This window comes from Cydia splendana, chromosome 1, assembly GCF_910591565.1.
Source record: "Cydia splendana chromosome 1, ilCydSple1.2, whole genome shotgun sequence".
Classification (NCBI taxonomy): Eukaryota; Metazoa; Arthropoda; class Insecta; order Lepidoptera; family Tortricidae; genus Cydia; species Cydia splendana.
In genome coordinates this window covers 11,807,877-11,824,536 of record NC_085960.1, presented here as the reverse complement: position 1 = coordinate 11,824,536, position 16,660 = coordinate 11,807,877, and the positions used below count along the sequence as shown (strand labels likewise).

General features: G+C 37.8%; 1 protein-coding gene across 2 annotated transcripts in view; it reads right to left on the bottom strand.

Moving 5' to 3' along the window:
* Positions 1-11,064: 11,064 nt before the first annotated feature.
* Positions 11,065-16,660, bottom strand: part of LOC134795216 (protein trachealess) — a 64,914-nt gene continuing 59,318 nt past the window's right edge. For both annotated transcript variants that reach the window (XM_063767053.1, XM_063767049.1), the window contains 2 exons: positions 14,192-14,339; positions 11,065-13,755 (listed from right to left, as the gene is read on the bottom strand). In XM_063767053.1, coding sequence (XP_063623123.1) covers positions 12,555-13,755; positions 14,192-14,339 — 1,349 coding nt within the window. In that variant the 3' untranslated portion in view covers positions 11,065-12,554. The remainder of the gene's footprint in view (positions 13,756-14,191; positions 14,340-16,660) is intronic.

Here is a 16,660-nt window from a genome sequence, read left to right as displayed (position 1 = left end):
AATTTTAGCGGGAGAGACCTTAGATTTAGAGCATAGTAACCTCACAGTTGAGTTACCAGCGGAATCTGTCACATGCAAGTAGATGACACAGCCATATCCATTAAGACTGGCATCACTAAATCCAATTATTCGACAATCACTAGAGTCAGCGAAAACGCCAACATGGCGCGGAATCTTTAATGTTGATAACAGTGGAAATTCTTGTACAAACATAGAGTAACATTTAATTATGTGTTCTGGGGGAGTTGCATCCCAATCGACTTTATTGAGCCAACGTTCTTTGAACAACTTTGCGTACAATACGACAGGTGCTACCAAACCAAGCACATCAAACAAGCGAGCTACGGTAGAGAGTATAATTCGCTTGGTACACTTCCCTCCAGCGGGCGGGGACGTAGTCAAGAAGAAAGTATCATTGGAGGGTTCCCAAGATAATCCCAGTACCTTAGCGAAGCTCTGTTTGTCATTAAATTCGACACAAGCGCGGTGTGAGTCAGGAAGACTTTCCAAAAGAGCGGGCGAGTTGCTGGACCACTTGACTAAGTCAAATGCGCCAGCTTTGAACAGAGATATTAACTCCTGCGACAAGCGCATAGCGGTTTCATCATTAATACACGAATGTACTAAATCATCCATGTACAATTGGGAACTAGCGACAGTTGCAGCTTCAGGGAACTGATGCTCTTCATCCAAGCAAAGCTGCTTGACAGTGCGCATAGCCATAAATGGACTTGACTTGAGCCCAAATGGAACACGCGTAAACTGAAAGGTGCGAATTTGCTCATTTTCATTGAAGCGAAATAAAATTTTCACGTATTTATAATCGTGAGGCGGCAAACATATTTGCATATACATTTGACGAATATCTGACGTCATTGCCACTGGAAACAGGCGAAAATTCAAAAGCAGAGTAAACAAATCTGCTTGAAGATTTGGACCAGTATGTAAAATGTCGTTAAGCGACTGACCAGAATGACTTTTGGCACTAGCATCCAGAACAATTCTAACACGTGACGTTGCTGGGTGGATTTCAAAATCCTGCGAAAACTTATGGTTCGGTCTTTATAAAAAAAACTAGTAGGTTGTGCGAGTTGCAACTTTTTTATATGTTTTTAAGAACTATTATCTTCATGTTCCTTCAATTACCATCTCCAATAACTTAATAGTTTTTTTTATATAAAATGTTTTATGTGTCTAAAATCATCACCGTCTACCGGAAAAATCTGAACCTTATTGTTTGCAGTGAAAATTATAGCATACCTATCGTACGATTGCGATTTTTCTTTTACTTATATCTTTTCCATGTTGTTGTTTAACACATGGGAAAATATGCAATAATTCCTTCACCGAGAAAGTACATTTAAAAATATTTAAAATTTTGTCACGAATATTCGTCAACACCGTCATGGTAATGTCAATGTGAGCTTATCTCCGTGTATCAACAATGAAATACCGCTAAAGGTCCTTGCCCTATTTTTCACTTCAATATAGAATGCCAAAAATGATTTCACTATAAAGTCACATCATTGAATCGTGAGAAATATTACGAACAAATTTGTAAAACGTAGTTTGTCACAACAGAGCATCATCACCGTTATGCTTTGGTTTAAAAAAGTTACAAATTATATATTAGAAATAATTATTGAAATGAATGGCAAACTACATGAAGTTTATTGTGTAGCATAGACATTAACTACTATTATTCGTATTCTAGAAATAAAAACAAGAAACTCTCAAATCGTCAACACCATACCCATCATCACCGGGAAAAAATGACGACCGGTGATGATTTCATGTGTATGGTGATGACGGTTCTCAGAAACTTTTCTAGTTATTTTGCTATAATTCATTATGAAATTAAGCTGTATGTTTGAAAAACGTTCTCTATGTCTTCTAACACTATATAATGTCTACCTTATAAATGTAGAATAAATGTAGAAGAAGATATGACTATTTTTTTCACACTAGAGGATGGTTAGTTTTAAATAACATTTTGACTGAAGTAGGCAAAATTTAGGTCACTTAGAACTTAGAACATACAAATGTTTATTTTTTATTATCTAATAATGTAAATCGTGCAACTTAGAGTCTGTAATTGCATGTTAGTCGTGTTGAAACAAAGTATTTAAACAAGCAACATATATTAAGTTTTAAGCGACCATAGGCTACGGTACTGGCTCACTATCGTAATGGCCTTATGTTTTTTGATAATATTATATTAATTGATGTATATAATTACAGAAATTAATAATTATACCATTGGGTAGTCACCGGACCCAATACCTAACATTTTGTAACTTATGACATGCATTACAAGTAGGGGTCTTGCAACTTATAAAACACTGATTATATATGAATGTTTAGCTATTAAACAATATATATATGGATTTAAATCATTATAGCTATTTTCAAAGTTAATTTATAAAACAACAAGAATACAAACTTATGCAATGAATCAAATTATCAAAAAAAAGTAATATATCATAAAAATTAAGCTCACTGGTAAGCCAGCAATTTTATAATATGATATAAATACCAAATTATGCAGTAGATAAAAGAAGATGCGGGTTTAAACTGATAATAAGAGTACAATATTGTTAATATGATTTAACATTGAAAAAACCCAAAAAAATAAATGAATACATAAATTGCCTATTTCGGAATATAAATTATTTAAAATTATACAATAAAAATACTTGTTATATATTTATTTATATGAATAAAATGTATTTTTTATAATTTTCTAAAAATAATTTATGTAGCTAGTCTTATGTTCAAAAACATGTTATTTGTAATGTTTATTAAAGTTCTAAAGCCTTACAATTAAAAAAAGTTTTTGTTTTTTTAATACGTTTTTAATACATATATAAATTAGTTCCCAAATCGTCATTACCGTACATGCAGTGTCATTACCGTCTATAAAAGAGTCATTACCATACCATGACTGTCATCACCATCTTGCGTTTTTATTTTCCGAAAGCGATAACTTCAAATATAAGCCACAAATGATTGTATAAATACCATAAATATCCTCAATATTCAGCCCCCTATTACTTTACCCAGCTAGAATCGTGTTAAATTAAACATTAAAAAAAAATATTTTTTTGTATGGTGAAATTTTTGGTGATGAAATCCACCCTGCTTTGTCAGGTCGAATTACAGCGTGGTGGGGGATGTAGTAGCCGTCATCTGTGACGTCAGATTCAGGAACCTCGACGAGATAATTATTTTTCATATAATCGTCGATAACTTTGTTGTAGTCTTCACGCAGTGAAGGTATTTGCTTAAATTTCCTTTCTAGGAAAAGCAAGCGGCGATGAGCCACAGCTCGGGAGTTTCCTAGCTCAGAAGAATCTTTGCAGAAGGGTAAGCTTAGGCGACTGTGTAACGACCGTCATCTTGGCGGGAAACGGACTTTACGTACAAGCTTTCACACTCCGTCTCCTCCGGACTGAGGAAGCGTTTGTATGGGATCTCTTCCAATTCCCAAAATTTATTTAAGCTCGACTCAAGGTCATTGCGAATCAAACCGGCGAAAGAATTATAAATATGGTCATCCTTCTGAAGATTGTCACCCTTCTGAGGATAGTCACCCATAAATACATAACCGAATGTGGTTTGCACTGCGGGGGGTGCGCACGAGCCAGACTCTATCATGTTCCCCAAGTATATGTACGGAAAGATCTGAACTCCTAACAGAAGATCAACATTGCCTGGTATGTTCCAGGTCAAGTCTGCGAATGGTATATTCGCCAAATGTGCTAAGTCGCATTTATTAGTTTCGATTACAATCTCTGGAAGCGGACCAGTTATACAAGATACCACTAACGCGTGTATGTAGTATTTGTAATTTGGATATATGCGCGATTCAATGTTTAGGTAGACGTAACCGTGTATCTTGTCTTTCGTTAAACACACACCGTTAATATAGGAATTATAAAGCGGTATCACAGGCAAGTTAAGCGCCTTGCAGCAATCTAACGTTATTAAATTGTTTTGAGAGCCATTGTCAATCATACAGCGAATTATTGACCTACCATCACCATTATAAGGCTTGGCGTAGATATGAGCAGTTGCTAATAATATAGCAGATTGAGGATTTGACGTCGGTAGCGAAACACTAGCATTTGTAGGCGGAATTATCTTACAAATATTAGATGACATTGACATGTCGGGCTGTGTCTGCGCATTAATTGTAGAATTTACTTGCGGTGTGCATGCACAGTTCGAGCATACACTTGAGCCTTGCGGAGAGGGAACAGCGGACGCAGCAGGCGCCGACGCAGGGTTGCTGACATTAGCAAACAACTGTGTTGAATTAACATTTGCGGAAGCAGTCTTGCTCGCTTCGAAATGTAAAAGCGTATGATGACGCTTCTGACATACGTTGCAAGTGTGGCGCGATTTGCAGTTAAGAATCGTGTGCGAAGTGCTGAGACAGTTAACACAACCATGTTTACTTTTAATAAATTCAAATCTCGCTTGCGGGGATATCATATTTTTAAATTTCATACAAGAGTACAGGTGTGAATGATCCTTTTTATTGCACAATACACAAGCTTGTTCATTTGTCGCGGAGTTCGAATCAGTATCGCTGCTGGCTACAAATGCCTTATATGTAGTCTTAGCGGGTTGAGCTGGTGTATTGACAATTGGTTTGCTGGATGTACCACCATTAGACCTTTCTAAAATTTTCACTTGGTCTTGTACGAAAGAGATGAAAGAATCATATTTTGGAATTTCTTCATCGCGGATAGTCATTTCGTAATTCTGTAAAACCTGTGAGTCCGTTTTCCTCAAAGCGCAACTTAAAAATATAAAATCGGTCAAATCAGGGATATCTAACTGCTTAAGCGCAGAGATAGACGCGGAATACTTCTCAATGAAGTTGTTAAGGCTGCTGGAATTATTTGTGCATGGCTTGAGATCGAGTATATTGTTCAAGTAATAAGTACCCAAAGCGCGTTTGTCTTGATACTTTTTGACAAGACTGTTCCAAACTATGGAGTAAGTTTCACCATTAGGCACTATGCCAGCAGTTAACTTTAACGCGTTATTTGTCAATTTGCTAACAAGGTATTGCACACGTTGCGCGTCAGACAACTGGTTATTGTCATGAATGTTGGCCTTAAACATTTCATAAAATATGGGCCAATTTTCCGTCCGGCCATCGAAAGACGGCAGTTCGATAGGTGGAAGCTTTAATACCCCTGAACGAGGAACCGTCGCTGCGACTCGCGGAAGCGGTTGTATTTATTTGCGGTGATGACATTTTAATAATATTATTGCGAGCGCGTTTAATTGGCGAATACATATTTTCGAAAGAATCTAGGGCTGCATAATCAGGTTCAGAGCCAGGAATGAGAGACATCGTATATTTGTTAATATCGTCGAGAATTGTTTCGAAATTAACGCGTAATTCTTCGATTGATTCACTATCCGCCATAAACTTCTCATTGTTTCTCGATTCGAAACTTGAAATATTTTTTGAGGCATCATAGATACGCGAAACACGTTCAAAGATTTTCTCTTCCTTACTCTTCAAAATTTTTATTTTATTTTCCAACTCTAATTTAGACATGTTGGAATATAAATGCGGAAATTATAAAAATGAATGCGGAAAATGTAAATGTCAAATATAAAACAAAATATAAACGAAATGGCGGAAAATATAATAAATAAAATATGGATCAATACGCGGTTCGAAAAGGACCAAAAATGATAGATTGTCGTGGACTTTAGAATTTGGAGGAATACGGAGAATCCGGGAACTGGAGCCGATACTGCGATGTGCGGTTCTAAACAAAATTTATACTCGCAGGTGACTTACCCGTTCGTCCGTCGTCCTTTGTCCACGAAATCCAAGAGCGGTGTAATATTATGTTGTAGCGGGCGGAGAGATATATTTATATATTAAACTGCAGGATTCTTCTTAATAACACAAGGAAATCCGTACACGATGCTTTATGCGGCAATTTTCAATATTGAAGTCTGTTGTCAGTAAGTCAGTATGTCAACGTCATGTCTACGTGGTTAGCAGTCACCGTAGAGTTTTTGATTTAAAATAGGTCGAAAGGGAATTTGGCGCAGTAGCGCCACCAACTGGACTTTCCTACTTGCTGTCACTGGCAAAATCCCACAATGAAACTATAATGATGGCATTTTAATGTATGTTTTGTCCCCTTTCATAATAGGGTATCTCATTAAAATATGTATCAAGTGCAAGCTATTTTCACGGGTTGATAAGTTTCACTTCTTGATGGTTTGAAGTACAGCGCCATCTAGTTGTCTTTAAGAAAGTTAGCACCCGCATAATAATAATCCAACAAAGTTACTGCGATAGACGTCGTTGTAATGATGTAGTTCCTGCTACACAAAACAGATGGCGCTAGTATTTACACATTTATGTTAAAAAAATATAAGAAAAATCCATTACTTATACATAATTCTTAAATATTTATGGGAAGAATGTTGATATAATAATTTCATACATAACTTTACGGTGTGTATACATAATGTCGTATAAAAGTGCAAATTGCTCTTTCCTCTTACTGTGCTCCTAGTTCTTTGGTATCGCGGGGTTACGTCATTGATACACTGTATACCGCAATCCGTCGCCGCTTTCGTTTTATAATGTCCTGGTACATTCAACATAACAGTGTTGCTCTGATTGAGGTTGTTCACGATTTTCCGTAAAAAATAATATGCGGTTTTGTCTCACTCGACGTTTAAATATTTTTTTTTTTAAATATTATCCTACGAAATAGGGGATATTACTGCAATGTTCTGCCGCCAGAGTGCAGCAGTACCGACTCAGTAAATTCATAGACTAACTTATACATACTGTGCCTTAAACTATTTTTTGACAAGTTTTCACAGACAATAAAATATGACATTGATGCATCAAGGCGGTTTGTTAACAAGGACCTACCGGTAAACGCGAAAATCGAAATTTGCCTCTTTATCGCTCGAATATGCAAGAGTGATAGAGAGATTAGATAACGAAATTTCGATTTTCTTGTTTCGCGGTAGGCCATGTGATTGACGTGACGTGTGATGTGTCAATGTGGTTTGTTTACTGTACACAAAGGTGCCACCTACGCAGAGCTTTGCCTAATATTCCCTATTATCGTTGAATATGTTTCAGAGCATGCCTGTCACTTTCTAACAAATATGAAAGTATGAAAAAGTGACGCATGAGATGACAGGTGATAAAAATGCGACCATGATATTCGTGCAGAATTTTTCAGTCCCTGTCCCTAGTACCTAGTTATTATCTTATTATAAATGTAAGTTTTTTGACAAAAATAGTTTGTGCCACTTCTACTCTCCTACTTACTTACACAATTTGACAATTATTCGACCACACGTAGAGCAAAACAATTGACTATTTGCTGCCTCTACAAACTTCTGCGCGCCTAGAATTTCTCCCTGTTCGTAACATTGTAGAAGATATATAATAAACATAATAAACATTACAGTCGAAAAATTCGAAAACAGCAGCTTGAACTTTATGGAAAGAAACGAAGATAAAAACATACAAGAAAGAATAAAAGCGCTAAAGGAAAGTCTACTACCCGACGAGAACGACTATTCTATACATGATGTACACCACTACACTGCCATATACTGCCTTTGGATCACAATGATCATAACAGCAATCGTGCTAATTTGCCGAAAAAACCGTTGCCAATGGAGACTTCTAAGAGCTCCGGCAACCCCAACGAATCCAGAGGATTCAGCAGCATCGGACAACATCTTCGAGAGACGCCGACCGAACCAGCCGCCGCCGCCGCCGCCCCGAGCAAGCGCGAGCGCGGCCTCCACGCCGTGCAGTGCACGTCGCACCAGCACCGGTGACATTTGTAGTTATGATAAGTGCAGTGTTAGTGCGCGATATCGAGCGAAAAGTGTGAGTGAAGGAGAAATAAATAGTGCGCGAGTGAAAGTGCTCACATGTCATACACGCGAGATGAGTCAATCGACACATATGGACAGGGGAAGCTCCCCAATTTTAAGAAAAATATCATTCAATGAATAACATTCTAGTTTTAAGTCGATTGTACAATCACCTTGTATCATTCCTTTAACATTTTCATCTCATCTCATCGTTTGCCCCCCCGCAAGATGTTCGGTGCAATGCACCTTTAACACGTTCTAAGCCTCGTGCGGCGCGGCGCGCCCTGTCAGCAAAAGACGCGTTAACCAATAATTTGCATTAACCCAAATTCAGTGTACTTTTCGGATCCATCGCGGCCGGGTGCATTCGATAATTATAACATTTTATAACATAACTTTCAACAATCATTTAACTATTAACATTTTAACATTAATAAACATTTTCTCTACTTTCTCTCGACTTTTAACATTCAACGCGAACCCGCACCCGCACAGACAGGGACGCCGTTCCTGAGGGCCGGACCATGAACACAGAAGTTCGCAAATTGTGGACATCTTTCTCTTTTACTCCAATTAAGGCATAATTAGGGTGACAGAGAAAGATGCCCGCAATATGCAAACTTCGGTATACGCTATAGGGCGTCTGTCTGTGCTAGGCCTCGACATTTCTGCGATTCCTACAAGTTCTGCGCGCCTAGTATGTCTCCGCGACTGGTTCGACTGTTTTTCGGCAACACCGCGACATAGTTCGCGTACGATTCGAGTATACAGGGGCTTACCGCGAAAAACGGAAATTGCGTTTTCTGCATCTCTTTGGCTCTTGCATATTCGAGCGAAGCACAACTGTGTGCAACTTCTCCGCGCCTAGTATTTCTCCCGACTGAATCGAGAATTTCTCGTCAACACGGTAGCAGCACGAGCGCGGTTCGATTACAGCCGTCCCGTGTCCCGCGATTTTTATCGTCTTCCCGTTACGCGCAACTCCTGTGCTCCTACTTTTTCTCGGCTAGTGCATCTACAACATCTACAATTTCTTGGGTGCGACATAGGCAACCATATTACCAACACAATAGTTATTTGTTTTACAAGGAGGCAAAATTGTTGTTTAACCGCTCGTGCCAATATATAATCCGAGCAAGCGAAAAATTCCAAAATTTAAAAAAATGGAATTTGAGCGTTGCGGGGGTTTCAAAGCACGAGGGTTAAACAAAATTTGCCCCCGAGTGAAACACAAAATTTTTCACCACACCAACCCGAAGAAAATATTAACTGTAAGATACCTATCAAACAAAATAAACCAAATCAAATCCAAATGAATGTTATTAAATATATATTTATCATTCAAAATCATCATTTAAAAGTCAATTCAACCAGCAAACATAAGAAAACAACTCAAAATTTGCATTTGACTACTTTGCCTCACATGTGAATAAAATGCAACTTTGCTATCGGTTTTTGAACAAGCAGAGAGCCTTTACCAGTTGGTGTGGTGAAAAATAAGTTATGCTAGTAAGCTCACTAGGGTTTCTACCCTAGTGAGCTTACTAGAAATTTATAAATATGGGGCATTATCTATGAAAAGGGACCTTATTGTCGATGGCGCTTACGCCGCACAGCGTCGCGCGGCATTATATTTAGTCGAAGCATCGTTAATAATGGCGTAAGCGCCATCGACAATAAGGTCCCTTTTCATATACTCTAAATCATAATTAGATTCCAAAAAATGTTGCCACTGCAATAATTTGTTTGTAAAATAGTAAATTCCTTTTTATAAATAAACACGCTTAGATAATTTATTTATTGGTAATTTTACTCCTACGATTTAAAAAAGCACTTTTACTTACTTATTTTTACATAAATACAAGACGCGCTAGTAAAAAGTGGCAACATTGTCTTACTTTTTTTGGAATCTAATTATGATTTAGAGTTTAGATAACGTCACATATGTACTTATCTGGGAGACCGAGCTTTGCTCGGAAAACATAAAAACTCAAAAATGCGGGTTTTCCCAGAGATAAGACCTAGCTAGATCGATTTATCGCCCCCGAAAACTCCCATATAGCAAATTTCATCGAAATCGTTAAGCCGTTTCCGAGTTCCCCGAAAAATATATATACTTGAGTAAATAAACAAGAATTGCTCGTTTAAAGGTATAAGATAACACAGTACATACAATAACAACGCCCGGTCTGGCCTAGTGGGTAGTGACCCTGTCTACGAAGCCGATGGTCCCGGGTTCGAATCCCGGTAAGGGCATTTATTTGTATGATGATACAGATATTTGTTCCTGAGTCATGGTTGTTTTCTATGTATTTAAGTATTTATATATTATATATATCGTTGTCTGAGTACCCACAACACAAGCCTTCTTGAGCTTACCGTGGGGCTTAGTCGATTTGTGTAAAAAATGTCCTTTAATATTTATTTATTTATTTATTTATTTATTTATAACAATAGTACATTGTGCAACGACTTTTAATTGTATCAAAAACAGCCAATTACGAAAGAACTTTTCCGGGTGTCTTAAAAATATGATAATAGCGCAATGCAAGAAGCAGAACTCAAATGCATCCGTACTTAATAAGCTGATTAGTCGTTTAGTCGGTCTAAATCAGGCGGTAAATGACTAGAAAACATCCATAACTCAAGAACTAATGTTTATCAACACAATAAATTACCCTTACCGACCCAGTACTACCTCTAATTTCGTACGCAGGATCACTATCATAACTCTACTAAGTAGGCTAGGAGGCCGTTTATTCAATACTTCGTGATACTTCTGCGCCCCTAGTACTTCTCCGCGACAGAATCGACAACTCGACAAGACGCGACTGCCGCGACTCACGGCCCGATTCGAACTTTAAGATATGTCAATTTAATAAAGCTAGAAACCATATGGATTAGATATGTCAGTGTCAAATGTGACGTTTCTTCAAACACAAACGTCACTTTTGACACTGACAATGATCTAATTCATATTTAGATCTATTAATTGACGTATCTTAAAGTTCGAATCGGGCAGTGAAGAGCCGATCCGATTTTATTATGCGGTAAATGCTTCAGTTTGGTTACGGTCCTTCCGCGGCATTTATCTTCATTAATTTTCATTTTGAAGGATTAATTAATAAAGGAGTTGATTACGATTTATAAATAACACAACATAAGTAAAAATCTTAATCATTTAATCAGAGAAATAAAATCCTCCATTTTTTGTTCATGTTACAAATAAAATAAACATAAAAATTGTACACGAGAAGAGGCTTAAGTCGAGGTACAACTGAAAACAATCGAATTACAAGCCAAATCCCATGTAAATTACAACTTTGATACAATATTAATGATAATTACCTTATTATTACGATACATTAACGAAGCCGTATAAAAATCGAAAGAATAACTTTTGTCACTCGTATTGCACTGTTAATAATAGCATAAATATTACCAATTTTATTTATAACTGTTACATCTAGTAATTTAAATAATTATCTATTTTTGTTCAATTATATATAAAAAAATAAGTATAATTTGGTTTAAAAGTATTTACTTACTGGAATGTGTTGAGTATTTTTATAATTATTTTGTCATGATGATGACGATGACGGCGTTTTAATTTCGTTCATCATGATTGAATTAATGAAGAGTAAGAGAGAATTTGATTCATATTTTAAAATATTGAATTTTCGTAAAGGGAATGTAAATATGTAGTAAATTTATTATATTGCTGAACATTCACAGTTTGATCGAGATTTTTGTAGAGTGGTATGAACATTTTGTATACAATTAATATTGCTTTTGGAACGAACTTACGTTGTAACATTTCAATTCAAATACAACTAAAACATTTTTAACAAAATTTGAGCACTGCCAAAAAGAACAAACTTTACTAAACGCTTACCCTACAATGATATAAGTAGTATGTACAACGAAATCTTATTTCCGACTAAAATAATATACAGTTCTTATTGCCTACAATTTACAGTTATCGAGTCGTACACTTCGTACAGTAGCCTAAGTACAGTCGTGTAGTTATGGTACAATAATTTACAAAAGCATTAACTAGACACTTAAGTTAAAATGATATGCAATAAGCTATGGGTAGCTCACAGATGTCCAAATTCCTAGCTAAGATCTTAGAACCTCGTCGCTTTAAGTTTCAGCCGAAAATAGTACGGCAGCAGCAGTTCACGTTAAAACTTAACAGCGGCGAAGTTATTAAACCCTTAAAGATAATGGAATAAAATCGTAACGGTTTGGAATGTTTCTGTAAATGCGTCGTCAAGTGCTCAGCACCTAGTTTTTGGCACAGTTTTACCTTACACTTAGAGTATTAATAATTGGGGTCATATAAAAAAGAAATTACCTTTCAAGCTTTGAGTATTAAAATGTCGTTAATTAGTTTAGCATTGACATTAGAGTATCCGTATACAATTTTGTGAAGTAAAAATTTCAAACCAATATATTTACAGTCTGTCAAATAAGTCGGTTACAACAGTTTTGGTTCAAGACAGTTAGAGGATAATTAACTATAACAAAAAAGAACTAAACTTAACAACCAACTTAACACGATTGACAAACATTTGAACGAACTATTGAACACACAACGCAATTGCTCACTCCAAGCAATACACAATCCCAAACTAATAATGTCTATGTGGCTATGAACCTGACGAGTACCAGTTCGTATTGGGAGGTGCAGATTTATCTACGGACTGGTGAGTGTGAGGCGTGTGGGCCGAATGAGCCTGGGGATGGTAAAGATGGAAGGAGGAAGGGGGATGGAAGAACTGACTCTGATCTAACGAAGATGTGTAGTCCAAAGCGCTAGGGACAGCGGAGTATGCTTGTGGCTTCAGCGGTAATGGCGCTTCACCCAAATAAGAGTGCCTTAACGCCTCGGAATAAGCGCTGTTATCATACGACAAAGCGTATTGCTGTTTGTCCCTAGGAGAAACGGATCCAGGAGGAGTCATCGCAGAATGGTAATCCGCGTAACCACCATAGGCCAGTGTACCAATGTCGGTGCCTTTGTGACCTAGTTGTTCACCATAGCCTGATCCCTCGCTGCCAGGAGGAGTGGGTAGCGGGCCTGACTGACCGTCACTCGAATAATAGCCACCCGTCCTACCATCACCAAGGAAATTACTTCTAATAACACTCTCCCTGTTAGCATAAAGTTGCCGTAGTAGCGCTGAGGCGGGTGTTGAAGTATGGTTTCCAGGCATCTGCCTGTTTAAATGGTTTAGGTGATGGTTTTGCGTCCCTATCCACTGTATAGTAGATTTTTGTTGCTGTTGCTTTAAGAGTGCGTCTGTTGAAAAGTCCGTCGGTCTATGTGAGATTTCTTTACCGTCTAAGGCAGGTAAGTGCTTCGACATGGCGTTTTCTAGATCTCTAACAGAAGTTGCGTCCGAAGAGCCCTCAGGGATAGACAAGTTCGTTTTATTGATATCTCTTTCAGCAGGTGATATCGCTTCGCCAGGATTGGATGAGCTCTTTCGTCTATCTTCGTCTCTTTCTTCATCATCACATTCCGCATGTTTTCTCTTTTTCATTCTTCTCGCCGGCATGGGGGAGGTTCTTTCCGGGTTGGTATGCAACGGCAGCGGTTGAGAGTCGTTGAGCCTGGTGAGGTGTGTGACGTCAGATGTAGGTACTGGGGCTGTTGAGGCAGATTCGGCGTTGTTTGTGGCTTCAGTTCTCTCCGCGGGGTGTCGCGAGGGAGGCGGCGGATTACCAGAGTTGTCGGCGTCCGGGGGCCCGTTTTCAGGGTCTCCCGTCGTCTCTTCTCGCTTCACGCCTTGCACACTTTCTTCCATTTGGCAGCAATCCATTACAGTGTTAGCGTATTCGCGCCCGCTGCAACAAATGTTTTTTTTATTAATGAAAGCAATTTTATTCGGGTGTTGTTGGTTCAAGACGGGAAGCTTAAATAACTAAATCTCTGTTTTGTTACAATATTTCCTTTTTATGGTTATAGCTTGCATTTTCATTTATAGTTTATGCTTATTGTGAAATAAAGAAAGAGATAAATATATAATTCTCTTGCACACGTATTTACCCTGACCACAATGCGCATTTAATTTTGTATGCAAATTTACCACACATTACCAGAGTATCGTGTCATTCACAATACATTAATTGTCAATCAGGAAAATACCGAAAAGTAAAGTCGCTGGAAAATCAGATAAGGAGACAATGAAAGTATTCTAAGAATACAAAGTGAATTAAGTTTTGTAAAGAAGCTGAATATTTTGTGTTTGGCATTGAGGGTCGGAAGATGGTTGAATTGTACCTTATAACATAGTTGACGCAGATGATGTTCTGCTCCTCTGCGTTCTTGGACGAGCAGACGACGGTGGCGCAGGTCTGCATCCAGGTGTAGCCCCCGAGCTTGTTCATCACGCGGTAGTAGTGCGTCAGCACTTGGCCTTTATTCATTACTGCAACAAAGAAGGAAAATGTTTATTATCACTTTTACGACTAAACCCCCCGTGTTACGGTTTTCAACCTCTTCAAGAAAGAAGGAAATAGTAGTTTGTGTTACAAGGGATCAAAATGACATATTTCCGTCAAGGGCGTACATTGAATCCTGAGCATAATGAGGGATTCAAGTGTTAACGCCCAAGACGAAATAATTTTGATACCGTGTGACACATACTGCTTTTCACATCAACTATGAGGAGAATCAAAAAATCTTAGTGTTGACACAATCTAATGCTTAAACAGATTATTTAAGCTAAAAAAATAATGTGCAAAAAAATGTAAAAACAGTGTGCTGGAACAGAAAAGTGTTACTTTGATCCCTCCTAGCAGGGAGGAAAAGTGCCACTTTGATCCCTCCTAGCAGGGAAGAAAAAGCTCTTTTCCGAATAGGTGGTGTGAAAATGTTTATTATCACTTTTACGACTAAACCCCCCGTGTTACGGTTATCAACCTCTTCAAGAAAGAAGGAAAATATTTATTATCACTTTTACGACTAAACTCCCCGTGTTACGGTTTTCAACCTCTTCAAGAAAGAAGGAAAATGTTTATTATCACTGTTACGACTAAACCCCCCGTGTTACGGTTTTCAACCTTCTCTTGCTTGCTAACTCACTTGACTGTCGTTTTCTAAACAACGGACTCATTGAAATTTAGACTGAAGCGATGAGAAAACATTCTACTAGGTACATTACATGACCGTACACGACAGTCGGTTCACGAGAAAGATAAATATGAACAAGTATGCCTGGCCTGGACACTTGATGCACGACAAGACATCTTAGGGAACCGTTTACCCCTATGTCCAGTTACCTAAAGACAATCGACGCTATTCTACAATGGCTGTCGATCCTCAGATCCTGTACCAAAGCCACGGCTATGAGATTCATTACTCCGACGCTGATGGCCAATCAACGCCACTACATGGAATGTTTACTAAAATGTCTTTGTTACTGAGACTAGATGTAGGATTACGTAATTCAAACAAAAAATAATAAGTGGAAGGTCTTCGTAGTACTTTTATAGAAGCGTCCACTCATAAGGAATCGATTTCATTGTGCAAAAACTTAGGCTTGCAACTATCAGCATTAACTTCTGGTGTTGACATTGTTATCAAAAGGCTCAGTCCATACCAGCGCGACCTTGCTGACACATGACGTTAAACAAGCAGTCGTATTATATTCAAACCTATACAAATCGTACGAGCTAAAGGTAGTAAGACACGTGTATTGTTGTACGTGAGTCATTAAGGTTCTGACGGTTTTTGGTTAAGTCCATGCATTGTGTATTGTCAGTTTTGTACCTAATTATCAATGCGCTTGGGCGTGAGCCAAAGAGTGAAACCGATCCTGACGTTTTCAATATAACGTTGGTTTTATAAAGATTTTGTTTTGACTGATTTTCATATTCTTCATTGTCTTGTCAGTAGCGTTATATTGTGGTTCGTGTTCAATCCATAAATAATCGTCTTACTTTAAACATTAATGAAGGACGTTTTAACAGTTATTATATTACAATAATCAACAGTAAATTGAGTAATATTCAACTCCGATTTAAAAATAAATCCTTTTCAGTCAACAAATGACGCACGCCATAAAAATGTCGGAAGTCTTCAACATTAATTTACAACCGAATAAAGCTGTGCGCATCAACAGCCTGCCAACGTACATTGCTAACCAAATTACCCGCTTTCTAGCAAACCGGCGGACTTTTATGTTAATAAAACAATTGGTATTCACGGCCCGATATGTCCACATTTGACCGGCATCTATACGTGCATACATACATACGTATTGTATGTTTTAAACGCTATCGCAAAGCTATCAACAGTTTAGGTGCTAGAGAAAAACCATGCTGGGCTGATGCGTGATTGGAGTTTTGATAGGCTATTTGGGAATTTTATTGCGGCATACGGCTTGATGTAATGTAAACATAGTTACCTACCTAAATTTATCAATGACAAGACAATACAAAAGTATCTATAGGAAGGAACCTAATTTTAATTCATTTTATACTAAAATGATACAACTCACAATAATTTATCCTCCATTATCCATAAAACTTAGCAAACCTCTGTTAACTTAGTCCCCCTCTAAAGGGGTCCACTGATTAACAGTACGCCGGACGGTATCGGCCTGTGAGTTAGAACAAATTTTTGACAGTTCCGAACAACTGACAGGCCGATACCGTCCGGCGGACTGTTAATCAGTGGGCCCCTTAACAAACACAAATGTCAAAATGACGGATAAGGACAAACGATTATCAAGGGCTTGTTAGACTT